The following is a 27,741-nucleotide window of genomic DNA, read 5'->3' as shown; positions in this document are numbered from 1 at the left end:
CATGCACCCTGCCCCCAATGAAAAAACATCTGAAGCATCTTCCTAAAACTGAAAACGTCTTGTTTGCCGAACTTATCAGGAGATGAAGTTCTATAGTGAATTTAGTAGGGCAAGGTTGGAGTATGGATGTGGGAGTGCGCAGAGTCCAGAATAAATGCCAATGTGTACATAGCTTTGGATTCGTCTTTTCCTGTTTCCTCATTGCTTTGTTGTGATAGGGGTGTGTCACCCGTGTTGTGTGTGATTTGATATTTGGCTTAAATACACATGCTTGTTTGCAGAGTGAGGGAACTTTTGGGTGGGTGTGTAGCTTTTTAGCCTTTTCTGATTGGGACAGTGGAATTCAGTCAGGTGGCATGTGCTGCAGATTGCACACCTATGCGGTGCTCACACCGACCCTCCGCAGTGGAGGGACGAGCCCAGGCAGAGGACAAGCATGCCAAGGTACACGGTGCATGTCCGCGGGGAATGGCTTGCTGTGCCATGCCGAAGTGGCGCAAGCACAGTGAGGTGGCTGGGGAAAGAAGCCGTGAGGCGTTACATGAAAAACAAGCCTGACAATGGAGGCTTTGGTTCTGTGGAGGAAGTACAATTCTACGTTCGCCGTTGCAAAGGCCTTGGATTGCTGGATCAGGACGATACTTTGGAAGACGCCCTCGAGGACAATGAATTTGTGGAAGTTGGTAAGTAAGCGGAAGACCAGACGCCACAAGTTGCAATGTTTGCACATATTAAGGAGAAGTTCTAAAGGGAAATGCTTGGCAGGAAACAATGAAAATGTTTTGATATTGTGATGGGAAGTCTCTCCAAATACCATCAATGTCTAGGGGGGACTAGCATGCATTTTAAGTGTGCAGTATTTCAGCCAGTTATTTTCACAAGGGTTGCTTAGAAAGCTGTTTCCATTTCCCATGTTGGTAGGCCGAAAGAAAACTCCACATGTATCCAGATACAGTGGTACCTCAGGTTAAGTACTTAATTTGTTCCGGAGGTCCGTACTTAACCTGAAACTGTTCTTAACCTGAAGCACCACTTTAGCTAATGGGGCCTCCTGCTGCTGCCACGCCGCTGGAGCATGATTTCTGTTCTCATCCTCGGGTACTTAACCAGAGGTAATATTTCTGGGTTAGCGGAGTCTGTAACCTGAAGCGTATGTAACCTGAGGTACCACGGTATACATTGGACTTAAACTGGGGTGTCTTCTGCATCTCATAAATTGTAACATCCCAGACTTTGACTACAGCAAATAGAGGAAGAAAAGAAGCAATTGCTTCCATTTTGTGCTGTGTTATTCCTCCTCGTTTCCAACTCACTGCCATACGTAAATTAGTTGATAGGGTCTTTGAAGCAGTAGCTTGTGGGTCTTTTGGCTTCTGCTGTAAAGCATCAGGCACCCCCACTGATATGGATCATATAGTAGATTGATCACATCCAGGCCTCATTGATATGTTGCTTACATACTGGAGTTGCTGGTTGGAAATCAGAAGTGCAAAGAGATTCAGGAAGCTGCCTCACACCAAGTCGGACACTTGGCTCATCTTGTCTACACTGACTAGCAGCTACTCTTTGAAGTGTCAGGCAGTTCCCAGTCCTACTTTGAGATGCCAGGGATTAAACTCAGACCTTTTGGCATGTAAAACAGATGGTTTCCCAGAGTACCACTGAGCCACAGCTTCTCATGTGGGAAAATGGAATAAAGGCGTTTAGGAGCGATTCCAAATGCTTAGCAAAATACACTTCTGATTACAGGGATAGCCTGTGAAAGCATAACTACACTGGCCACAGAATAACCAAAATGTCATTGATGGTTGTCTCTCTTTCCTTTCAGTGATACAAGGAGATGTAATGTCCCCAGATTTCATTCCATCACAGCCTGAGGGTGTTCATTTGTATCCTTATTAAAAATGTGGTGGTGGTCTATTGTTTTTCTGAGGCCTCATAAGTCGAGGGCACTTAGTTTTTGCATGTTGTCTCTCCTATACCCGCAAATGTGGACTGAAATCTAAACGATCTTGTATTACATTATATATTTTCCTATGCTGTGCTTCAGATATAGTAAATATCGAGAACCAGAGCAGGTATGGAGCAAGAGTAACTTATGAAGAACTGGTGTTTGAATTATGTCTTTCCCTGTCCTTAATTCTCCTCCCTATGTGTTAAGTTCTAAGTCTGCTATATATACTACGCTAAATGCTATGTGCCTGTGCTCCTATTTAACACGGTGGGATTTGCTTCTGAGAAAACATTAACAGGCTTGTGCTGCACAATAAATAGTAACGAAATAGAACTTAAAAAAAAAATCAATTCTGTAATGCAACATACAACATAGTCGCAGATTTTTGAAGTGCTGAAAAAAATTAACTGCAATAGTTCTTTTAAACACTTACATGAAAATGTGATATTCCCAATGTAGCAACACTGACTGTACAGAGACATAAATACTGTGTCCGCATAGCACAACTGGTTATTTACGCTTATCCATGTCGTATTCTCTTATTCTAATGCTGTTCTTTTATATAGTATATTTATTTAGATGGCAACCATTTGACAACACAGGATTTAGTCAATTTAGGAAAGGGGCTGTATAAGATTAAGGTGAGTACTGGAAAGATTATAACTCTAAAGTACCCAGGGGTGGAATTTAGATGATTTTAGACCCTGGACCTTTGACCCACTTCCTGTTTTAGCCAGCCCTGTTGTATCTGGGGGCCCTTCTGCATGTTTTCCTGAGTGGGGCCCTAGACCTCTGCCTAAATGTCCTACAGGGACAGCAACCCTTGTAGATACTTTATTTGCACTTTAGTTCAAAATAAAAATATATATAAAGGCAATTTTATTTCTAGTTAACCCCTGAAGCTGAAACTAAAGTCAGAGAATCAAGAGATGTTATTGAAAGTATTCTAAAGGAACAGAGAGGTAACCATTAATTACTTTATTTTTTTAAATTGGGTGTGAGCAGTTGGGAATGCTGCAGTATATGTAAAAGTGATTGCATATATTCAAATACATTTTTTTTTAATTTAAAATATGCAAGTAAAACATTTGTTTTATCATTCTTCTTTTAGTTGTCTATGGAATTACTACAGGTTTTGGGAAGTTTGCACGAACTGTTATTCCAAACAGCAAGCTATGGTATGTCTCTTTTTAAAATTTATAAAAGAAACCTATAGAAAATGCAGCCAAACAGATTCTAACATGTTTTATTTAATGAGGTTACTTTCCATTGGGTAAAGGTTCTGTCTAAAATTTTATTTGTTCAGTTTTTGCAAGAACTTTAAAATTTTGCCTGCAGTTGGAACTAATTGTATTGTGTTCTTTCTTTCTCTCTTTCTCTGAGGGAACTTCAAGTGAATTTGGTTCGGTCACATTCTGCAGGTAAGGAAGAGCAGATCTTCCCGATGCTTTCCTACGATTTATTATAGGCTATACTGAGGTGGTTGTTTATCCTTGCAGGTGTTGGGAAGCCTTTGATTCCAGAGAGATCTCGTATGCTCTTAGCTCTAAGGATCAATGTCTTAGCAAAAGGATACAGTGGAATATCACTGGAAACTCTTCATCAAGTCATTGAAGCATTTAACGGTAAAGTAATCTCTGCTATGCCACATTTTTTCAGGGTTTAGCTTTCAGTGCAATAGGCATAATTTTGAAAGGGGATGAAGCTCCCATCAAAAAAAATGCAGCAACTTTCCCATTTGTACCTAGAACTGTGCAAAGAGAGGCGGTGACATCCTGCGCCTTGCAGTTTAACCTGCACCTGGAGCTTCTAAAGAAAGATTGATTTCAGATTATACTTTCCAAGAGAGGCAAGGCCTATGCAATGTGTTGTGGATTGTCTCCTTGAAAGGGGCAGTGCCATTTGGGATATTGGTGGTCAATAGAATGTTGTAGCTATGAAAGGCAACGGGCAAGTTTGGTTTGCATAGGGCACTCCTTCTAGTCACTGGGAGTAAAACTCACTGCTAAAATTCAAGGGGCAGGGTGAATTATGGTATGTGTATTTCTGTAATCAAGGTCTCCCTCACCCTCCTGTTCTTATAGCATCCTGCCTGCCCTACATTCCTGAGCAAGGGACTGTTGGAGCCAGTGGAGACTTAGCCCCTCTTTCCCATCTTGCTCTGGGACTCATAGGAGAAGGGAAGATGTGGTCTCCAAAGAGTGGATGGGCTGATGCAAAATATGTAAGAGACAATGTTCTGCTGTTTCCTTTTGGTTTGCTGAAGCATTCGTGAGAATGGTGAAAGGTGAAGAGGGGTGTTTCGTTCTGATGCTTTGCAGATTAATGATTTGTAATAAATTTAGGCTTCTTACAATGCAATCCTATAAGTAAATGTTAGGGTCTCAGTCCTAGATTTTAATGGGGAAGAGTTATTGACCAATTATAACCGATGTGCAACAGGGAGACATATGAGGGCTTTGTGTCACAAACTGAACGTTCAGAATTTATTTTTAATGTGTGCTTGAGTGGCACGTGACCATCCACACACTGTCCACTGCCCCACCTGCCGCCCCCCACAAAGTCTTAGAGCTTTCGTAGATTGCCCACTTTTTCTTTGATGGAATGTTTCTAAGCTGTATTTTCTGCCCTCTCCCTTCAACCACTACTCCCCACTTTGAACTTACTTTTTCCATTCTGGGCATGTGCAATGGCATTTCTGTACCTGTGTACCTTTTAATCCCCCCTCCCCCCAAAGGAAGAGTGCAAGGGCACAAATTTGATTGGGATTGCATCCAGTCTTTTAGTGTTCTAATGTTACTGACCAGTATGTATGGAGAACTGCAAGTTGAAGAACTGGAACAGACAGCAGTAGAAATAATCTATCCAGAATTGCTGGCTTTGTAGCACGATGGGAGTGGCAAGGTGCCCTTCTGTTGTTCAGTGACAGTGACTGAGTGCTGCTCGTGATTTTCTGGTAGCACGAGCAAATGATCCTGCACAATGTCTACCATGGTTTTAATATAGATGTCATAACCCATAGACAAAGCAAAGGATTTGTGTATTCTTAGCATGCAAATGCTGGAACTTTTCTGAAGCCAAAATGTTCTGCCAGCAAAGGGTCTGTTAACTTCAAATGGTTTCAAGTGATGAACATAAATGAATTCTGATAGCAACTGTGGTAATGTTTCCTTATAAGTATGTCCCACTGATTGAACTGGGACTCACTGCCAAGTGAGCATGCACAGAATTGCAGCTCAGAAGCAAACACAGGGTCATGTTTTTAATTAATTTTTATGCTGGTAAGGCGATATAGGGAGAGGCTTCCTAAAACGAATATGTTGTTTCCGGTGCAAACTAGAGGAACTACATGAGCCTGAAAGGGCATGTTAAAAGAATGCAGAAGTGGGATTCCATGTATGGAACTGAAACTACTACTAATTTAAACCATTAGTTTTTTAAAACTATGGGTGTCGAAACATCCTTGAAGCCACTTCTTCAATTCTGCTCGGGAATCTTCCTTCTCGGTAGAGTAGTTAAAAATATTTATGGGGTAACAAAAGATAAGCCCAATAAGTTTGTTACTGATACTGTTTTACAGGTGCTAGAAGCTCATGGACTGAAACCAATTACGCTGAAGCCCAAAGAGGTAATAAAATGCATAGAATCTCAGCAATGGTCCAGTAGGCGGAGGCATGTACTATGTAGCTAAAATTGGGGTGCACATTTTTTAGTGCCAAATGCACATGCGAGCTGGCTGGGGTTTCCCCGCCCCAGTCCCCTGTCTCCGTTACCAGCAGCATCTCCTTCAGCGAGCCCCAAACTGGCTCCTCCCCCTCCCCATTGCCACCCCTGTCTTTGTCCTCTCCTCCATCAGTGGTGGTGGCTTGGCCTGCACCACCAGCAGCTCCCTCCCCCCCCCCGCCATGGGCTCCAGCTCAGCCGCCTCCTTTTGCGTGAAAGATGTGAATCTTTCAGGGTCAAACTCTTGTGGGAGCCAGCTGACTCTCAATAAAGAGCAGCACCAAAAAAGGGACATTATGGGATCTAATCAGAAGCTGGGGTGGCTTCTATAATTCCGGGATGTCCCAGTCAAATCGGGATGCCTTGACAGGTATCGTGATGGCGAAGGGAGCATTTCTAATTTGCACTAGAAGGCACTTTTATGGTGAAGCAGCTTTAGGTTGGGAGAATCTTTTTCACTCCAGTGGCCACAGTTGTGGGCGGGGCCAGAGCAACGGATGTCAAGTTCATAAACTCCAAATGTCCCTATTTTCCAGGGACTGTGCCAGAATTACATAAGCAATCCAAGCTTCTCATTTGATCCCGGAATGTCCCTATTTCCCCCCAGCCATTGCCTGTGAGGGGAGAGGGGGAAACTGCATGTGTCTTTATACAGAGAGAGTCTCTGAAAATTAATGCTTTCTGTTTCTTTGAAGGGCCTAGCTCTTATAAATGGGACGCAAATGATTACTTCTCTAGGATGTGAAGCAGTTGAAAGGGCCAGTGCAATTGCTAGACAAGCTGACATAGTGGCTGCCCTCACGCTAGAAGTTTTGAAGGGCACAACAAGAGCCTTTGATACTGGTTGGTATTGCATTTTCTAAGGTCACTTTTACAGAACATACTTAAATCTGGGGCTTTGGGTATTTGCTTTGTCGCCTCTCCCACATTTCTGTGACGATGTGATTCTGATCTTCATAGTGCCAGCAGAATTGTGACCATGGGAACTACCAACATCATTGCTTTTAGTGTCTGCTATGCCTTGTGGAAAAATATATACTAAGCTCCAACATCTCAGTCTCCAAGTGTGGATTCTTAAGTAGCCAAAATGGTGCCATCCACACATAATAGCCAGGTACCAGTAGGCTTAGGAGAACCACAAAGTTTGTAGAACCATCCAAAACAATGTAAGCGAGAGAGACTGTGCATGCTCAGTGTCACTGAATGTTAGCTGATATGGGCTGAGAGGCAATAGAATGGAATATACTGGAAAGGGCATGGCTGGCTAAAATCCTGGCCAGAATCACTCCACACTGTAGCCTTTGTTGCAGATGCTACTTGCACTATACATCTTGCAGATCATATCTCTTCAAAAGAGCAGGGAAATGCTGCATATGTATTAAATGGCTACATTTTAGGGTTTTATCGTTTGAATTTAAAATTTTGCTGTATATTTCACGTAACTATAGTCCCAGGCTTAAAACACCTGTCCAAGTGTTGCTTGCAAAACTGTCCTTAATTTGAAGAGAGGGGATAAGTGTTATGCTGTAACTCTCTATCTTTATTTTAAAACAGATATTCATGCACTGCGACCACATCGAGGGCAGATAGAGGTGGCTTTTCGATTCAGGTCACTTTTAGATTCTGATCACCATCCCTCTGAAATAGCAGGTGAGTGGCCATTTTGGGTGATACATACTTGGCATATTTACTTAGACGAATCAGATAAACAATCAGATAACTTCAACTCGGTTTATTTTTAAAATGCTGTATCTAGCCCTCAAAAGTATTTAAGAAAAAATTATTAAGTCTTGGATATAATTTGCTAAAGGCCAAGAATCCAAAGGAATGTCTCTTCTTCAGCTGGGTAATTGTTTCAGCCCCTTCCACAGAGTTTTCAGCACTGGTCCAGTCACCAGAAAGACCTTCCTTGAACTTTGCTCCCCCATTTCTTGCTAAAAGGTCCCAAATATTAAAAAAATGAAATTGTTCATTAAATATATCCAACTGTCAGACTTCAGCCTGACAATATGCAAATCTCATTTCATTTTCTTTTTTAAATCTTATTGTAAAACGTTTAAAACAGGATACACTATAAGCTACAAAAGTGGAAGCAGATTGTAACGTTTCGCATAAATCCAAACATGTGATACTCCAGGGAAAATCTCATATTTTGACTTGGTGCTAGAGAGGTTTAGTATTAAAATACTAACCTTGCTATGTTTTCCTCTTCTTAAAATAATAAGTTTTCATTTTGCTGTGTTGCAGAATCTCATCGATTTTGTGATAGAGTACAAGATGCATACACACTGCGTTGCTGCCCTCAGGTAAAGCTGAATGTAAACTTGGTTCTGACACGTGTAGCCAGGAACTCAATTATCACTTCCACATGTAAAGAAAATGGTTCAAATCTGTCAGTGAGCTGAATTCTGTTCTTCTTAACAAAAGTTAGAACCATGGAAGGCAAAGCTTGGAGGTCCCAGGAGCAGGACAGAAATAAAACTAGGTATTTAAAACAGTAATTTACAAAGATGTAGGATATGTGGCTAATATCTGAAATTTCTTTTAGGTTCATGGCGTTGCGAATGACACGATAGCATTTGTCAAGGACATAATCACCACAGAACTCAACAGCGCAACAGACAATCCTGTATCTTTTTTGCATAATTCTGCTGCCTGAGTCAAGTGTATGTTTCACACCGTTCCACATGGGCCTGTGGCTTTCATTGTTTCCGTAGGAGCTGTCAGACAAAAGTGATCCTGCACACTTGTGCATTTAGGTTGTAAGTTTTAAAGCGTATCGTTCTTAACTTACCTGAAGCCTATCATCTTTAAAGCCCTAACCTAAACAGCTTAGGACAAACAAAATAAAAAAATTCCTTCCACTAGCACCTTAGAGACCAACTAAGTATGTTATTGGTATGAGCTTTTGTGTGCCTGCACACTTCTTCAGATACATGGGCTACCTACCTGTAGCTTAGGACAAGGATACCTTAAGGACCATCTCTTCCCATATGAGCCTATTTGCTCATTATGATCTACTGAGAGATCTTCTCTATAACCTATAAGTATTGGAGTGTGATTGGCAGGAATGTAGGAGAGTGTGCGGCCACACCTAGCCTTTGGAACTCCCTGCCTCAAGAGGCTTATATCAACTCCCTCTCTGGTCTTTCACTGTCCTGTATGAACTCCTTGTAGTTTGGTGGTCCAGATGAAAAATAAAGTATTTTGTTGACCCTCTGGAAATATATATATTCTTTAACATATATTCTTGGTTTAAAAACATGTTTAAACATGTGCCTTTTTTGTAATGGAAAAGTAGAATAGAAATAGTTCTAACAAATTCAGTAATAAATGAATAACTTGGGCTTTGCTATGGCCAATCTCACTATTGTTGAAGCCTTAATGTGTTCCTTAAGATGGTTTTTGCTGAAAGGAAGGAGACAATTTCTGGAGGAAATTTCCATGGTGAATACCCTGCCAAGGTAGTTAACAACATTCTCCCCCCCCTTTTTTTTTTTTAGTATTTACAATTTAGGACTTTAAAAACCATCACTAAAAACCAATATATATCTTTCAGGCTCTGGACTATCTTGCAATTGGGGTCCATGAACTTGCTGCGATTAGCGAAAGGAGGATCGAACGGCTCTGCAACCCATCCCTCAGTGAGTTGCCGCCATTTTTAGTCACAGAAGGAGGTCTGAACTCTGGATTCATGATTGCACACTGCACAGCAGCATCCTTGGGTGAGTACAAAATGGCTGACGGGGCTGCCAGAGGGATTGAATACACAGACCTCTCAATATTCCAGAGTTAATCTGCTGCTCTGACCAGTCTTCTTGCATTTCCCTCTCAGGTATTTGAGTCTTGGGCTATGTACACATGACCATTACACTTGGGGTGTGTCTCCTAATTCCTAGATCCAGCACGAATTCAATTGCTGGAATAGCCAGGTCATTTCTAGCATGTCAAGGCATTTAAATAAATCACATGCAACCAGTACGTTACAAGAAACTACAGGATAGCTCTAGATATTCCCTAATGTCCTGAGTACGCAGATTCAAAATTTAATGGAGGGAGCACACTGGAGCCAGAGTTAACAGTAATGTGTACATGGCCCATCTCTGGTTTAAATCTCTTCTCTGCCCATTTATTCTCTTAATTCACAGTCTTGGCCTTTCTCCCATTGGCAGCACAAGGATACCTTGCAGGGCTCCTGTAAGCATTACTGTGATAAACATTGCTGAGATAATGTATAGGAAGCTTTGAACAGGTAAAAAGAACCCTGTTAGGTCAGACCCAGAAGCTCATCTGATCCAGGCAGATGCTTATAGGAAGCACAAATACAGGGCTTGTGTTTGTGTTCTTCCCCTGTTGTCTTTCTCCTTGGCAGTGTGAGCACTTTTTGGAGTGTCCTCTACATTGGGGGGAAAGAAGGTTTATGGATGCTATATATTGATATTACGCTGCTGATTCTGCACAGAATACTGTTACAAAAGCGTTTCCAGGTTCCTCATTTCCCTCGCTGACGGCTACTCAAAGTGGGGCATTGTTTACATCAGGGGTAGTCAACCCTTTTATACGTACCACCCACTAATGCATCTTCCTTGATGGTAAAATTTCCTTACTGCCCACCAGTGTTCGATGGAAGGATTCAGCTTGTGCCATAGAACCCCCTACCGCCCACCTAGAATCTAGAAACGACCACTAGTGGGTGGTAGGGACCAGGTTGACAACCCCTGGTTTACATGGTGGATTGCCTCAGAGGCTACCATTTATTCAAACTGGACTTTTGCAGTTTCCGAGAACAAAGCCTTGTGCCATCCGTCTTCTGTGGATACTCTTTCGACCAGTGCCGCTACAGAGGACCACGTATCCATGGGAGGATGGGCTGCGAGAAAAGCACTCAAAGTCATTGAGCACGTTGAACAAGGTAAAGTCATAGGCACAACTGGATATTAACTGTGGTCACATCTACGCCACACACAGAAAGCATAGAGCTTCCCTCAAAGAATCCTGGCAACTGTGGTTTGCTAAGGGTGCTGGGAATTGTAGCTCTGTGGCAGATAAACTACAGTTCCCAGGATTGTTTGGGAGAAGCCATGTGCTTTAAATATGTTTTAAATGTATAGTGTGGGTGTGACCAGTGTTTCATACCACCTTAAGCACACTGACTTGGATGTAAGCTTCATGGAAAACGATGGGAATTGCTTGCATTTTAAAAATACATTTGACTGGATTTTACACTTATACATAAATATATATATTGCAATTTATAATAAAAAACACTGTCAAAATAAGATGAAGATGATAATAAGTAGGAACAAATATAAATTATAAAGAACAAATAATTTCAGAAAATGTTAGAGGAACTGCTGTGGATTGTCAATAACAAGACATAATACTAAGAATTACCTGCATTATTTCATGCCAAAGTGTTTAGGGTCAGAATGGCAAGAGACTTAATGCAGACCTGAAAACTATTTAAGAGATCAGGAAAGGCCCTGCAGTACAAGAGAGTGGAGCAGCCTTCCTCGGTTGGCTTCTTGAAGATAGATGAACGCAGAAATTGGTGTCAGTGCTGCTACATGTATTTTTAAACTAAGTGTGGGGCTCTAGCGGATTTGGGCTTCAAGTCAGGCAACAACATTTCTTAGACTGACAGTGTAAGAAGAGATCCTGGTTCATTGTGCTTCATTGCATGGATCAGTGGTTTTCAACCAGTGTGTTGTGGCACCCTAGGGTGCCGCGGGCAACACGGGCCTCTGTCCCTCTTTCCTCCCCTCCCTCCTTTGATGCTCTCTTGCATCTCTGCCTCCCAAAGGCTTGCACAGCTGTTTGTTGCAGCAGCCCTGGCTACAAGCTCCGTAGGTGAATGGTGCCTCTGGGGTTGGCCAGGTTGCCAGGAGCTGAGGCGGCCTCGAAGAAGGCAGGCAGGCAGGCAAGGGAGCCCAGTCAGCCAGTCCACCAGCCCTTGCTGTTGGGAATGGACAGACGAGTCCTAGGCCCCTGTGGCAGTAAGGCAAACTAATCTGACTTCTGAACTTAGGAAATCCAAGCCACAGGGGAGAAGTTAATTCTTCTGCCTTTGGTGCAGAACCTCACCTCCACCTTGGCATCACAATTCCTCTTTCCAAGGCTTCGAGTCCTGACTCAGTAAAACTGTTCTAGAATCTTTGCATGCTTTTCATATCATGCTTTTGGGTTGTATGTGATCATTCACATGTGCATATATATCTTCACAGAGTGCCACAATATTAACACACTCCATAGGAAAGTAGATTTAAGTTTCTTTAGTCTTTTACTTGCATCTAAATTCATAGAACCACTTCAAATATAAGATTCTGCATTTCATGCATCCAGTTAACCCATATTAACAATGTGCCCATTTAATGGTGAGCCCTAGTCCTAAGAGCTCATCCTCATCTGTTTACATCAAATGTTTTAAAAATGACCAGAATTTGCCATGGTTTTTTATGTTGTTTTTGTTTACTAGTATTGGCTGTAGAACTCCTTGCAGCATGCCAGGGCATTGAGTTTCTACGCCCCCTGAGGACTACGACCCCATTGGAAAAAGTCTATGACCTTGTGCGCTCTGTTGTCAGGTATGTCAAACAAACACTTGCACAGAGACGGTAACTTCTGAGAACATTGGCCAAACATTAACCACTTACCACCACTACTAGCAGATTTAGAAGTTGTTCAATTTGTCTCCTTTCAGGCCTTGGATGAAAGATCGCTTCATGGCCCCAGACATTGAGGCAGCTCACAGACTGCTTGTGGATCAGAAGGTAAGTATTGATATTAGCAGGTAATGGAGTCTGATGAGGAGACTCCATGATTTTTAAAAGTTCCTTTGTGTGTTTAGCTACTAGCTGCATAATATGTGCCCTCATGCTTATGATTTATTCCGACATTCTATGAGGAAGGAAAACAATCTTGTACCAAGCAGACTTAATTTGCTATCTAGGAAAACAGGTTGGAGGAAACCATATCTTTGACACTTGTTCAGCACCACAAGTCTACCACCAAACATTTGAGTGATTGGGGTTAGAGAAAGTAAATCATGCTTATCATAAAGTGAAAGACAGATTGTAGCTAGGCAAGCGAACCATGTTTATTTATTCCAAATATTTCTTTCCCACTATTCAAAGCAGCTCACAATCAAAGAAATTGAAAGCATGCAATAAATACACAAGACAATAAATAATTAGCAGAACAATAAAGCCAAATATTAATACCAGAGCCAGGTCAGATTAAGACAGCATCTAAAAAGCCTGGAAGAATAAAAGGTCTTCACCTGGCAACAAAAATAGCAAAACTTGGATTAAGGTGACTGGGGAGAATCTTCCAAAGACAGGGCAGAGGTGATTAAAAAGGACCAATCAAAGGTCACCACCAATCTCACTGATGATGGCAAAGGTACTGAAAGAAGGACCTCTTAGGAAGTTTAACATCTGGGCAGGTTCATGTGGGAGCAAAGAGCCCTAAGACACAAAGGGCTTTAGAGGTCAAAGCCAACACTTCAAATTGTGCTTCTTAGTGGACTAGAAGCCTGTGCAGTTGTGTTACAAATGGCAAGTCATATTCTGTATGTCTGGCCATAGACCACATGGAATCCACAGCTGAATTAACATGCATGTCTGCAGGAGGCTTGAGCTTCTGACAGGAAGTTCATAATAAAGAAATGAGAATCTTGTTTTTGATCATTCTGTGTTGAGTGTGTTTTATTGTTCAAAAAGAACATGTTGCACGTGCTCCATCTGGCTAGTATACATATTACAAAGCCATCCCTCAGCATATCTGAGTCCCTGACAGTCTTCTAAGGCCAGGCACAGCCTCTGGATATATTTTTCTCAAGTATTAGTTCCAGCATGTGAGAAGGGGGTGGGTGGAAATGATAGCAGCCTCCTGTGCTGTGTTTGGCATTTGTTTGCTAAAGAGTGGGCCCACCATAAAATGCAGCTCCCTCATCCCCTCCCTCCCTTATAGAGCCGGTCTTGTGTGTCCTTGTAGAGAGTGATGGAATGGAGTATGGAGGCAACGTACATTGGACACATATCAGTCCTCTTCAGAAACCACCATCTGGGCATACCCACAGGGGCTACTTTGTCCAGATGTTTGCACTGTACATTTCCACTGAAAGTAGTTTTTTTTTGCTAACTTGCACCAATGGTTTTTAAATATATGATTAGGATCATGTATAAGAAATGTTGTCTGTCAATATTTTGGTCCAAAATCTAAATCTTTGCCCTTTGCTTCTGACACTACTTTCTCTCTCTTCCTACCTGTAGGTTTGGGAAGTAGCTGAACCATACATTGAAAAATACAGAAGGGAGCACCTTCCTGAGTCCAGGCCAATCTCCCCTACTGCCTTTTCATTAGCAGCAAGTGAAAACGCCTCACGCTGTCGCCACCAACATCATCATAGCGACTCAGAAGAATTTGATTAAGAGTAAATGCTATCAGAAATGAACCCCAGTACTTCAGTTGATAGCAAAATCTGTGTGTTTTTAATAACTCCCGTATTCTGTACTTTATGCCAAAGGCCAAAAAATAAAAAGATTCCAAAGCCGAAAATATTCATGGGCATTGAGAAAGTGCCATATCAGTTTGAATGATTTCACAATGGCTGAACTTTGTACAAAAACAAGGTGAATGTTAAATTTATCTGTAGCAAATGGGTGGCTGCGACAAAACCTGTGGAGATGTGGCTCATTTTGTGAGTTAACCGCACTAACATCAAACTATAATTTAGCCAATTAAAATTAGCTAGCTTTTTTTTTAATTTATAAAAACAATAAATCTAATGTGGCAATCATTACAGAGACTCCTCCTCCTCCTTATTGCATTTATATCTCACCTTTTTCTCCAAGGGGCACAAGGTGGGATACATAGTTTCTCCCCACATTTAATCCCCATAACAACTCTGTGAGGTTAGGCTGGGAGTCAGTGACTGGCCCAAGGTCACCCAGTGAACTTCATGGCCAAGTAAGGATTTAAACCCTGGTCTTCCAGATCCTAGTCAGAGACTGATGACTATACCATACCATACCAGCTTTGGTCTCTTACAAAAAAAATTTTAAAAGCCAATGTGCTGATTCCTGGGCCATATAAATCTTGCTTTGTGAAGCCATCTCTATAAACGACATATCATGTTGTGGAGAGGAGGTTGTTACTCAAAGGAAACATACGTTCATAAACCACCTTAGGTAGATGGAAGTCCAACCCACTGCATAAATGTTATCTGTGAACTCCCGGCAGTCATCGGGGCCTGTTTGTGGGCTTCCCAAAGGCATCCACCTGACCACTGTGAGCAGGACGCTGGACTAGATGTAGCAAACTCTTCTCATGTTCTTAACTCTGCTTGTGAAAAATTATGAGGTGTATGTAGGCACACTGCAATGCAGAGCTTTGATTTCTTCATACAAGAGGACCTTCATTTATGGAAAAAAATCAGAGTTAATTGTTTGCATACATGTAGGTTTATTTTCTAGCGGACCATGAAACTACCAAAGAGATGAACATGGCCTAGTGTTCCTCATGCGAATACAAAGGGAGGACTAAAATAAAAACCAGTGAAATTATTGAGCTTTGACCGGTAAGGAAGTATGATCTTATAGATGTGAGACCCTGCTGATTATCATCCTGTGTTTGCCTCAGAGAGTCTGTCAACTGCTGTATTTCTTCCTTCTGGAATTCCTCAGTAGCCCAGAACACTGTCATTTTTATAAACAACTTTTCCTTTAACAATTACGTAGTCAATCAGTTCTTGGTGGCCGCCAAACTGGTAAATCAGGTGTTCCCATCTAAAGATTTTTAAAAGGTTACAATCATATTTTAGAAAAGCAACAGCAATCTCTCATGTGCATAGGACTAAAATAGAAAGCATGATAGATAAGCTGCATGTTCAAAGTAAATAAACAATGCAGGCAGAATAGTGTCAAACAAGCCTCCTTGCCCATTTGTCCCTAGGTGCACAATAGGGATTTTTGTTGTTTCACATAGCAGAGCTATATGCTATTATCAATTAAACTTGATAACTTAAAACTGACACGCAGTAGTATCTTTTATAGCAGGGGTAGGGAACTGGATCTGGTTAGTGGGGTGGATCCCTAATTCCTCACTCCCCATAGGCAAACTTTGACAGGTGGGTGGGACTGCTCACTAGACAATCACCAGGCAACATAATGACATCAGGTGACTGACACATGCAGAAGTTCAAAGGAGCTCAATCACTAACTGTTGATTGGCAGTTACAGGGAGCCCCTTTGAAGTCAGTTTGGGTTCAAACTACTTCCTCCAAACAAAGCAATTTTACCTCCGCAGTGGAAGAAATGCTCCATTTGGAGGAAGCAGTTTGAATGGAAACAGTTTCTTCTAAACTGAGATAGTAAGTCCCTCAGCTGCACTACAGAGCTCTCCACTAGGGTTGCATGGCAGTGATCATCAGCACTAACAGGGTGCCAAGCTTGCAGAAAGAATAATTGGGAGCTCATATTAAGCTCCTGGTGGTTCTTTTGTAACTGCCCCATACCTAACATCACCTTCGACATCAGGAATGTGGCAAGAGGACTGTTTTAAAGCATATAGTTTTAACATAACATGTTGACTGATAAATAGAAAGCAGGAGCCAATTGCTATCAATTCATATGCCTGTTTTGAAAAGACATTGTGAATGTTTGTAGTCATTTATTTATATGCTGCCTTTTGGGGGCACAGCCTACTCAAGGTGGCTCATGGTATAGGTATATAAAAAAGCACAATAAACACAAATAAATCTAAAATTGACAAGCACATCAACATTAAAATATACTTGAAAATATAGATCAGTTTAAATAAATAACAAAAACTGATGGTATGTTTAGTTCACAACAATATATGATATGAAATTTGGGCTCTGGCATGGTGCCAGAAAATTGTATCCTGAACAATTCAATGTTTATTATTAAAGACCAACTTTCAACTGACATGGCTGTAAGAAAGACTGAAAGAAGTCTTAAGTGGGGGGTTAAAAGCATATAAAGGTATGACTTCTTTTTAAAGGATTGAGGTTTTCCTTTATGTCTGGTCAATATGTTCTGTATTGGGAGAAGACTCAAATACTGCACTTGGATTGAGTAATTATTGCTCATCATAATGTCCCAAACATTGCAGTCCAAACGGCATGATGCATTTAATTTACGGTGGTACCTCTGGTTACATACTTAATTCATTCCGGAGGTCTGTTCTTCACCTGAAACTGTTCTTAATCTGAAGCACCACTTTAGCTAATGGGGCCTCCCGCTGCCACCGCGTGATTTCTGTTCTCATCCTGAAGCAAAGTTCTTAACCTGAGGTACTATTCTGGGTTAGCAAAGTCTGTAACCTGAAGTGTATGTAACCCGAGGTACCACTGTATTCCGAATGTTAGATTTTCATTCCAACTTATGCAGAGCATTAATTAGGCCTTTGAGAGCTATTTGCATCCTCACCTTGTTGAGTTGATGATAATGAGGTCTCCTTGCTTGCCAGTTTCTATGGAGCCATGCATGTGCGATTTCCCTAGAGCATAAGCTGCATTGATGGTGGCAGCAGCTAAAGCCTCTTTCATGGACATCTTCATGTTTACACAGGCCAGGTGCATAACCATGAGCTAGTAAGAGAGAGGTAATTAAGCCTGAAGTTACACATAGGTGCACAGAAACCAACAGTCTGTCAGCCATTGGAATTGCCATCTGAAAGCCTGAGTTCACTGCGACAGGTAAAATTAATTTAACTGTAACGGTCTTCAGCTGTTCTAACTGCAGGTGGGGCTGTGGAGACAAACTCACTAGCTCCCTGTTGCCTTCTGTGATCTGGAGATCAAACTCCATGGACTTTTGAGAATCCTGATTCCCCAAGGTTTTAAAAATGAGTGGGGGGACTTCACAAGCACAGAAGGCCTCTGTTGCAGACAGTTGCCCTCTACAAGTTGACAAACGAATGGAAAGGTGATGCGTATGTTTATGTGAAATGAGTATGCTTGTTTCTGCTGTCCGTATCTCATGCCTGAATAGGGCTCATGTCTGCAAGAAAGACAGGGCTTATCTGTGCTGAATGCCAATATCCTGCTTGATAACCATCAGCTCCAAGCAGAAGCTGCTTTTCAATGGCCAGAGTTCATGTGTGAATTCAATAGTGTGTGTATTTAAATTCATGTGATCTGCTCAACTGTCCTGCTAGTACAGAAAATTAAATAGGATTCCCAAGGAATCAAGGCAATAATCAATACTCCAAGCCCGACACTCAAACTGACAGAAGAAAATTAACATTAATTTTGCATCTGCTCTAAAGAAACATCTTACCATAGAACAGCAATAAGCATTTGGGTTAAAATCACTGCCAAGAGCAACAATCACTCCTTCTTTTAACATTTTTCTAGCTTGAGGCTGCTTTAATCTGCAAAGTAAAAGAAAACAATGGTTAATACCATTTGAATTGCAGTGTAAAATGCAGCAAACCACTTCAGCAATATTATATGATTCTATCAGAATCCAGGAGAGGGAGATATGAAAAGAGAGAGATGAGACTGTAGGTCCCTAAATTGTCACTTATAAGCAGCTATTCCATGAGGTTATACTTAAAATTCTACAAGGCAGGCTTAAACAGTATGTGGACCGAGAACTCCCAGAAGTGCAAGCTGGATTTAGAAGGGGCAGAGGAACCAGAGACCAAATTGCAAACATGCACTGGATTATGGAGAAAGCTAGAGAGTTCCAGAAAGACATCTACTTCTGCTTCATTGACTATGCAAAAGCCTTTGACTGTGTCAACCACAGCAAACTATGGCAAGTTCTTAAAGAAATGGGAGTGCCTGATCACTTCATCTGTCTCCTGAGAAATCTCTATGTGGGACAAGAAGCTACAGTTAGAACTGGATATGGAACAACTGATTGGTTCAAAATTGGGAAAGGAGTACGGTAAGGCTGTATATTGTCTCCCGGCTTATTTAACTTATATGCAGAATTCATCATGCGAAAGGCTGGGCTGGATGAATCCCAAACCGGAATTAAGATCAACAACCTCAGATATGCAGATGACACAACCTTGATGGCAGAAAGTGAGGAGGAATTAAAGAACCTTTTAATGAGGGTGAAAGAGGAGAGCGCAAAATATGGTCTGAAGCTCAACATCAGAAAAACGAAGATCATGGCCACTGGGCCCATCACCTGCTGGCAAATAGAAGGGGAAGAAATGGAGGCAGTGAGAGATTTTACTTTCTTGGGCTCCATGATCACTGCAGATGGTGACAGCAGTCATGAAATTAAAAGATGCCTGCTCCTTGGGAGAAAGGCGATGGCAAACCTAGACAACATCTTAAAAAGCAGAGACATCACCTTGCCAACAAAGGTCCGTATAGTAAAAGCCATGGTTTTCCCAGTAGTGATGTATGGAAGTGAGAGCTGGACCATAAAGAAGGCTGATTGCCGAAGAATTGATGCTTTTGAACTGTGGTGCTGGAGGAGACTCTTGAGAGTCCCATGGACTGCAAGAAGATCAAACGTATCCATTCTTAAGGAAATCAGCCCTGAGTGCTCACTGGAAGGACAGATCGTGAAGCTGAGGCTCCAATACTTTGGCCACCTCATGAGAAGAGAAGACTCCCTGGAAAAGACCCTGATGTTGGGAAAGATTGAGGGCACAAGAAGAAGGGGACGACAGAGGACAAGATGGTTAGACCGCGTTCTTGAAGCTACATACATGAGTCTGACCAAACTGCGGGAGGCAGTGGAAGATAGGAGTGCCTGGCGTGCTCTGGTCCATGGAGTCACGAAGAGTCGGACATGACTAAACGACTAAACAACAACAACAACAATTCCATGAGGAGGGAGAGAGATTGAACTACAAAGCATCTCCATCGGCTCTAATAAAAGACCGGCAACTTTTTGCAGGCTTGGAGGATCACTCTTAGCAGCAGTTGTTCAGTGGATGCATTCTTTCAAAAGATAATACGTATTTTCCCAAAGGAATAGCAAATGACAGTAAAATACAGCCTAGCAATACATATTAGAATTATGATTACCTCAGTATATAGGCAGTGGTTGGTAAGAGGACAGCTGCACACTTTGCCTGGGCCATTGCAGCAATACCTTCATCGCTGATTTCTTCTAGATGACTGACAGCCTGAGCTCCTAGCTCAGCTCCAAGCTAAACAGATGCCAAGGCAAGGTTTGAATTAAAAGTCAGTCACATAAGAACCTCCCTTATCCGTAAGGCTGCACACACAATAACCTGTTTATATAGCACAAAAATGCAGTTCTCCTCAACCCAGAATCATTTATGCTCAGCTTCAACTTGCTGCTTTCAATCTAGAATGAAGTGGGGCTTAATGCAGCAGTGTAACCAGAGCCCTGCTACTCACACCAGTCGGAATGGAAAGGAGGGTGGGGGGGAAATCTATTTGCTGCACCAGCCCGGGCAGCAAAGAAGCTTGGATCATGCCCTGTACCATCATGTGACAGCAGCAGGCCTGGCTCAGGATCCAGCAGATCCTGTGCTGGCTCAGCCCAGACCCTTCACTGCCCTGAAACACCCCATTTCGGGGGTTACCACTGGTTACCGCCAGTAGCAGCTTCCACCTGCCTGGGCAGGAGAATTGAGGCATTTATAAATGCTACAGCTCCCCTCCCAGTGGGAGCAGGCAGGACTGGGAAGAGGGACAACTATGACACTTCCAAATCCCCTCCAGCATGGCAGGCCAGGCATCAGGTTTGTTCATCCTGTCTTGGCAGAGTGGCTAGGGTGACCCAGTAAGGTGGGCCAGGTACGCAGTGGTGAAGCTAGCTGCTCCAGTACCTGGAGTGGCGTGCACCTGTGGGCGGTGTAAGTGTCCCAGGGGGTGTGCCGCCCATACCAAGTGTCCTGGGGGGGTGGCGCGACGATGTCACCCCCTCCCAGGGGTGACACCTGGGGTGGGCCATACCCACCTTGCTCCACCTCTGCACGTACAAATAGTAAAATAATAATAATAATAATAATAATAATAATAATAATAATAATAATAAATACTATAGAACTAGCAGTTATAACTACATTGTAATCACCACTGGTGAAACAAAAGTACCCTATGAAAGATATTAAAGACACAAACATTAACTATTAAAATGTGTATGTGTATCTAGCAATGTTATCGCGAATGAAAGAGTTCGTCAGATGCTCCTCTTTTTATTTTACATCACAAGGAAAAGATAAGCAAAGTCAATGTTTGAATGGATGTGAAAAGCAAAGGTCAGAAAGTCCATCTCGCTAACTCCATCAACCTCACATTTTCTTTTAACTTAGGTACTGCAGAAATAAAGAACTGTGCCGTGGTGCTTCCAATACGCTAACGCCAAATCAGAATTCGTGTAAGATTTTTCCTTCAGTGAAGACGACCACCTTGGCTGTGAGTGCTGGAAGACCTGTTCCCTGCCTCGCAGGTCTTTTTCCGCCTGGGCAGGGCCCTGACTGACTCCAGCTACAAAAGCTGAGGCTGCCGAACAGATTCTTGGGGTGGGGTGTTGTTGGTTTTTGGGGGTTGTTGCTGTTGGGTGAGGGTTTTTTGTATCTTTATTTTAAATTTTGGTGTGATTTGTGTGGTAATTATTCAGTTTGGTTGTGTGTGTTTTTAAATTTTTCTTTATTGTTTATTACTATTTTGGTTATGTTGTGGTATGTATTTTTCATGTTGTAAGCTGCCTAGGGCATAGTTTGAGCTGTGGAAAGGTGACATACAAATAAAATTATGTAATATATCAATGTAAGTACCTCAGCGCTTTTCATTGGATGCAGTTCATCTCCATGGAAGTTGATCTGTAACCCTAAATCTTTCCCAGCCTGAAGAATTCTTCGGGTCGAAGGCAGATCAAAGACTCCCTTCTCACAGAAAACATCTATATTATCAATATGAATTTCACCATTAAGCTCCAGTTGCTTCAGTTTAGGAAGGTGGATGCTAACAATATCATCTGTGGCTTCAATGGCACTTTTCCCCCTATTCAACAGACAATGCAGCAAAAACCAAAAGATTAAGTTTTCATGTGGCCTGCAAAAGTTTTAGGGTGGTCTCACTGTTTTACAACCAGTGCATATCCCGTATAAAAATCCTTTAAATTTTTATATCGCAAATGTTCTCATTTATTTTTGTCCTGCTTTTGTTGCGCTGTAGCCCCTCTGGATAGCAATAACGTGGGAAACCACTGAAGCACAAACTAAAGCAGAATAAACCCACGACTAATGCACTATTATTATGCTAAGAATATGATGCAGGATAGGTAAAGGTAAAGGTACCCCTGCCCGTGCGGGCCAGTCGTGTCCGACTCTAGGGTTGTGCGCTCATCTCACTTAAGAGGCCGGGAGTCAGCACTGTCCGGAGACACTTCCGGGTCACGTGGCCAGCGTGACGAAGCTGCTCTGGCGAGCCAGCACCAGCGCAGCACACAGAAACGCCGTTTACCTTCCCGCTATATAAAGCAGTACCTATTTATCTACTTGCACTTAGGGGTGCTTTCGAACTGCTAGGTGGGCAGGAGCTGGGACCGAAAGACGGGAGCTCACCCTGCCGCGGGGATTCGAACCGCTGACCATACGATCGGCAAGTCCTAGGCACTGAGGTTTTACCCACAGCGCCACCCACGTCCCATGATGCAGGATACACCCACATAAAACACCAGTCTGGAGGGGGAGCAGACTCTGGCCCTTTGTGGACAACGTAGTTGTTTAAAGGGCCATCCCTCTGGCCTGAAATCCAGGGCTACTTTCTGGTGGGCTCCCTACATGGCTGGGCTCCCTACATGGCTGGGCTTGTGAGCTACCTTGGGAGGCATTTGGTTCCTCACATGCAGCAGAAGCTGCCCCTGAGGGTCCAGGCTTTGACTCCACAGGCTCTGATGCTATGGAGGGTTGTTCCACAGGTTCCTGCCTGCCAGATTCTATGTCAGAGATTTATTCCCCCCTTAAACAATATCTTTCTCTTTTAAGTTCAAGATTCCCTTTCTATATTCCAGCTGATTTTGAAAGAGGTTAGGGTAACATTGCAAATGCAAGTGGTGCCTTAAACTTCCTCTCGCTGTGTTCTCCTCCGTCACATCTGAATTAAATAATAATAATTCTTTTCCCTCAGATGCTTTACAGGAAATGTCAGGCACATCTCAGGCTTTCCACTTTCCCTCAGTCTTCATTATGCTTGAATATTCTCTTGGGGCACTTCCACACATCACTCTAATAGTAGATGGCAAACAGAAGCACTGCAAGAATTTCCGTATTTTTTGCTCTATAAGACTCACTTTTCCCCTCCTAAAAAGTAAGGGGAAATGTGTGTGCGTCTTATGGAGTGAATGCAGGCTGCGCAGCTATCCCAGAAGCCAGAACAGCAAGAGGGATCGCTGCTTTCGCTGCGCAGCGACCCCTCTTGCTGTTCTGGCTTCTGAGATTCAGAATATTTTTTTCCTTGTTTTCCTCCTCCAAAAACTAGGTGCGTCTTGTGGTCTGGTTCGTCTTATAGAGCGAAAAATACGGTAGGTATGTTCTGTTTTGCAGAAGAACTGTTCAACGAGTGACCCAATTAATCTTCAATTGTGTTCTAGCACAGCGCTTAAAATGACAAGAGAGAATAGGTACATTACTTAGGAACAGAATGAGCTCCGCAGTAAGTAGAGGAAATGCCTATGTCCAACTCCCGCCGAGCCCGTTCAATCACTCTCAGCATCTTAACTTCCGTTTCCAGGTTTAACCCATATCCACTTTTGCATTCAACCAAAGTGGAGCCTGCTCTGAGCATGCGTAGCAGCCGGTGCCTGAAGCTGCTGAAGAGCTCATCTTCTAAGGCATTCCGAGTGTGCTCCACGGTGAAATGTATCCCTCCTCCTGCTTGATGAATATCCATATAGGAAGCTCCTGCCAACTTTAAAACAAAGTTATATGTTAAACATGTGATAATGGGCAAACTATACCCCTCATGCAATGAAATCCCAGAAGTGCAATGGCTCTCCAAAAGTGTCCTGGTAGGGGAAGGATCACAGCTCAGTGGCAGAACAGTTACTTTGAATGCAGAAGTTTCCAGGTTGTATCCCTAGCATCTCCTGGTAGACAGCCCTTTCTGAAACCATGGAGAAACAATGAGGGTCACATTAGACACTACTGAGCTAAATGAGCCAATGGTCTGGTTCTGCGTAAGGCAGATTCCTTCCCATGTTCTTATTAGAGATTGATTTGCATCCGAGAAGGGGCTGGAATGAAGATATTTGTGCCTTTTACAGAAGAAGAGACTTTAATAATAATAATATATTTATATCCCGCCCATCTGGCTGAGATTCCCCAGCCACTCTGGGCGGCTCCTAGTTGAGTATTAAAAACAATACAGCATTAAATATTAAAAACTTCCCTAATCAGGGCTGTCTTCAGATGTCTTTTAAAAATAGGATAGCTGCTTATTTTCATGGCATCTGATGGGAGGACGTTCAACAGGGTGGGTGCCACTACCGAGAAGGCCCTCTGTCTGGTTCCCTGTAACCACACTTCTCGCAATGAGGGAACCGCCAGAAGGCCCTCGGTGCTGGATCTCAGTGTCTGGCTGAATGATGGGGGTGGAGACGCTCCTTCAGGTATACAGGACCAAGGCCGTTTAGGTCTTTAAAGGTCAGCGCCAACACCTTATGGAAACTTTAATCTAGAGTAAAGGAAGGTAGACACAGGTAAAAGAAATCCTTTGCAATTACAGTATGTAAGTTTACCTTCATTGCAAACTCATGGACTCTGTCACCAGCCCATACAGGATGTGTGTGTGCATCTACCAGACCTGTTTTTTTAAAAAAACAAAAACAAACACAGCAAACTGCACAATCTCATACATATCCACTAGGAAACAAAATCAGGAAACATTAGCAGTTAATAATTTTATTTATGTGCCCTTGGAGGAACATTTATCAAAAAGCATGATCCTTCAGTATATAAAATGCTATTATGAGCCAGTGTGGTGTAGTGATTAGAACACTGGACTAGGTCCTGGGAGACCAGGGTTCAAATTCCCAGTCAGACATAAAGCTCACTGGGTCGTTCACCATCCCTCTGGCTAACATGCATCACAAGGTTGTTGTGATGATGAAAAGAAGAAGAAGAAGGGGAGAACCATGTATGCCACTTTCTGCTTTGCTGACTTTGGGCTGGCTATTGAGAGAAACCCAGACCTAGACAAGATGAAACCTGAAATCAGATTCAGCAGGACTCTTCACATACGGTACTCTTTCTCTCGGGATTTCCTGGGATTTTGACTGGAATGCTTCCAGATGGGAGCTTGGCCTTTTATTCTATGTCATTGACCCTGTGCCTTCAAAAGCTGCCTGAAATACAAACATTGAGCAAGAGACATTTTCTCCACCTCTCACTTCCAGAAGGCCAAAAAAATATTTAAAAAATCAGATGCTTAATTTCTGAATACCATACTGCTGTTGGCATGCACCAAACAGTGGCGTAGCATGGGGGGTGCAGGGGGGGCCGGCCGCACCGGGCGCAACATCTGGGGGTTAGGGTTAGGGGGCGCAAATTATTTGCCTTGCTCCGGGTGCTGACAACCCACGCTACGCCACCGGCACCAAAGCAGGATCAGGATCTGCTAAGCTGCACCTTTCCTGCAAGAAACTCAGCAAAGCGTACGAAGCCTCTTCCCCTTTATCTTCACATCAACCCTGTGAGGTAGGTTAGGCTGGGAGAAACTGCGAGGCAGCAACTGAAGGTCATCCTGAAAGATTTGCGGCTGTAATTGGAAAAAAGCGCCCCAAAACTTAATTGTTTAAGGGAAGGGAGATGTTCCCCTAAAAATCTCAATAACTTTGACCCCCCCAGCTCACTTTTCACTTTGGGGAATACGGCAACCCTATGTTAGGCACTAACTTGCACGGACTTTTTGATAAGATATGGCGACTGACAACCTTATTTCTAAACTGAGCTTTGCTTAAACTTCAGTGGCTAGTTGTACTGATTCAGCCTACCCATTACTAGCCAATTATGTGGGGCTGTCCCATTGTCCATGCTAGATCAAACAGCATGGGAAAGAAGTAGGGTCATAGACTTAAGTTTCTCAAAATCCAGGCTAATGGCTATGTGCACACCATATGTTTAAAGCACACCCCTCCCACAAAGAATCATGGGAAGTGTAGTTTACCACACACAGAGCTATAGTACACAGTCAATACTTATTTTCTTCAGAAGCTCCCCAGCTCCTTGTCCCCACTTGTGTGCTGAGGTAGCCCAGTGGGGGAGCCATCACATTTTATTCCAAAGGAAAATAATTCAGAGGATGTTAGACTAACTAAAGCTAACATCTCTGCCTACGTAAATATTGCATCTTTCTGCTTGGTGTGTTGAACTCTGAAATATTAGACACCAACCTGGTAAGATGCATTTTCCTGAACAATCAATGACTTTTTCAAAAGACGCTCCTGAAAATTGCTTGCGAATGGCTCTTGAGTCGCCCACAGCCTTTATACAACCGTCTCTGAAAATAAACCGACCGAAACGCTTACCATTAATTTCAAAGCAGGTGAGACAGAATTACTTTTTATACCCCGATCTAAAACTTCTTTTCTGAAGCAAATGTACTTAAAACTTAACCCAATGTCTTCTTTAGTAAGTTATTTAGCTAGCATCATTGTTGGATTCCTCAGTGTAGACAGGAAATTAAAATTCATTAACTGTCACATTGTTACTTGTCCAAAGTAACTAACAACTTAGTTCAGGGGTCAGCAACCTTTTTCAGCCATGTGGTGGGCCGGACTATATTTTGAAGAAAAAAAAATGAATGAATTCCTATGCCCCACAAATAACCCAGTGATGCATTTAAAATAAAATGACACATTCTACTCATGTAAAAACATGCTGATTCCCGGACTGTCCGTGGACCAGATTGAGAAGGTGATTGGGCCACCAAGCCTTAGGTTGCCTACCCCTGACTTAGTTCATTGGCTATAAGAAAGTTAATCTTTTTTTTATTTCAAGAGTATACGTTTTGGTCAGCTGGTTACTGTCAGAAGAGAGACAGAAAATAATTTTGTTTTATTTTTTCTGTAAAAACTTCATTTATTTTCCTGTCGTTAGAGAAGGTCAGGACAAAAACAAACTAACAGAAACCTTCCCATTGGAGAGAGATTCTGCTGGAGAGACTCCCCCCGCCCCCAGCAAGCAACACCCCCCCTCCCGGGAGATTCACTTACTTGCCAATCACCACGCTGCCGTTTTCCAGCACGGCCAGATGTTGCATGCCAGCTTCCAGGAGGTATTTCTCACCTTTGGTGCAGACAAGCACCAGCTGTTGGGCGCCTTCAAGCAGGAGCTTATACTCACCAGCCATGTTGCTCTTTCCAGACAGATACAAAAGAGCTTGGGAAGTGTGGGACTGGCCCAGACAGCGTCCACAGGGCAGGGAGAACGCTCACGAGTTTCCCAGGGCAAGGTCTTTCTCTCTCCTCCTGGAATCGTCATCATTTCTCTTAGTTGGCAGTTTTCACCCAAAACAAGCAAACACACATGGGGGATGGGGATGGGGGTGGGCTTGGACTGTACAGAATTCAAAATGAGTTGGTGCTGTTCTGAGGTGGTTATACAGAATGGACTCCTAGCTATTTCAACTGTAGGTAGGGGAATCTCATTTTTAATGCTCCCCAATAGTCCATATGATGCTTTGGACTCCCATCAACTGCAGCCAGAATGGCAAGTGACAAAGGATGATGCAAATATAAAAAACATCCCAGTGAAGCGCGATTTATTGCAATCGGAAAAGCCTGAGATAAATTTGCATCGGGCAGTAAAACTAGGCTTACCTTACGTCAGGGAAGAGTTTAAAATCTCTAATTTTGGGCTAGGTTTTTGGGGGGTTTTTGGACAGTGTGAGAGTAGATGGCAATTACTTTCCCGTACAATAACATTCTGCACATGCTCAGAGGCACTTTTCATTATGTCCTGTTTTAGATGTAGCATCTAAAGCAGACCCTGGGGACTGAGCTTTGGCTCCCGTTAAGCCTTCATAAGATAAACAATTTTGGTGGTTTCCTTAAAAAAAAAGCTCAACCATTTTGAGGGTGTCAGGAAATATG

General features: G+C 42.7%; 3 protein-coding genes across 5 annotated transcripts in view; 1 reads left to right on the top strand and 2 right to left on the bottom strand.

Annotated features, from left to right (window-relative positions):
• Nucleotides 1-27,741, bottom strand: part of SNRPF (small nuclear ribonucleoprotein polypeptide F) — a 228,166-nt gene that overhangs the window by 175,560 nt on the left and 24,865 nt on the right. The gene's annotated exons all lie outside the window — the stretch shown is intronic.
• On the top strand, nt 290-14,238 carry HAL (histidine ammonia-lyase). Its single transcript, XM_083401057.1, has 20 exons — nt 290-683; nt 1,829-1,889; nt 2,051-2,078; nt 2,521-2,595; nt 2,844-2,916; nt 3,066-3,132; nt 3,338-3,375; nt 3,454-3,579; nt 4,039-4,178; nt 5,535-5,582; nt 6,373-6,520; nt 7,232-7,327; nt 7,925-7,983; nt 8,226-8,306; nt 9,076-9,141; nt 9,237-9,402; nt 10,455-10,589; nt 12,153-12,261; nt 12,378-12,447; nt 13,951-14,238. The coding sequence occupies exons 1-20, from the start codon at nt 437-439 to the stop codon at nt 14,107-14,109; spliced, it is 1,992 nt and encodes a 663-aa protein (XP_083257183.1). The 5' UTR covers nt 290-436; the 3' UTR covers nt 14,110-14,238.
• AMDHD1 (amidohydrolase domain containing 1) lies at nt 15,123-27,122 on the bottom strand. 2 transcript variants are annotated; one of them, XM_083401074.1, is made up of 9 exons: nt 26,863-27,110; nt 26,041-26,147; nt 24,388-24,452; nt 23,281-23,558; nt 21,425-21,650; nt 19,701-19,825; nt 17,983-18,076; nt 17,131-17,291; nt 15,123-15,465 (listed from the first exon to the last, which is right to left on the bottom strand). In XM_083401074.1, exons 1-9 carry the CDS (start codon nt 26,997-26,999, stop codon nt 15,360-15,362), a joined length of 1,299 nt encoding a protein of 432 aa, XP_083257200.1. In that variant the 5' UTR covers nt 27,000-27,110; the 3' UTR covers nt 15,123-15,359. The 2 variants fall into 2 exon arrangements, with proteins under 2 accessions (XP_083257200.1, XP_083257201.1); XM_083401075.1 differs by lacking the exon at nt 17,131-17,291 and having other exon boundaries at nt 26,863-27,122.

Source organism: Podarcis tiliguerta, assembly GCF_965153285.1.
Source record: "Podarcis tiliguerta genome assembly, chromosome: 10".
NCBI lineage: Eukaryota > Metazoa > Chordata > Lepidosauria > Squamata > Lacertidae > Podarcis > Podarcis tiliguerta.
Note: the sequence above shows the minus strand (reverse complement) of the source record. Positions and strands in the feature narration are given on the sequence as shown.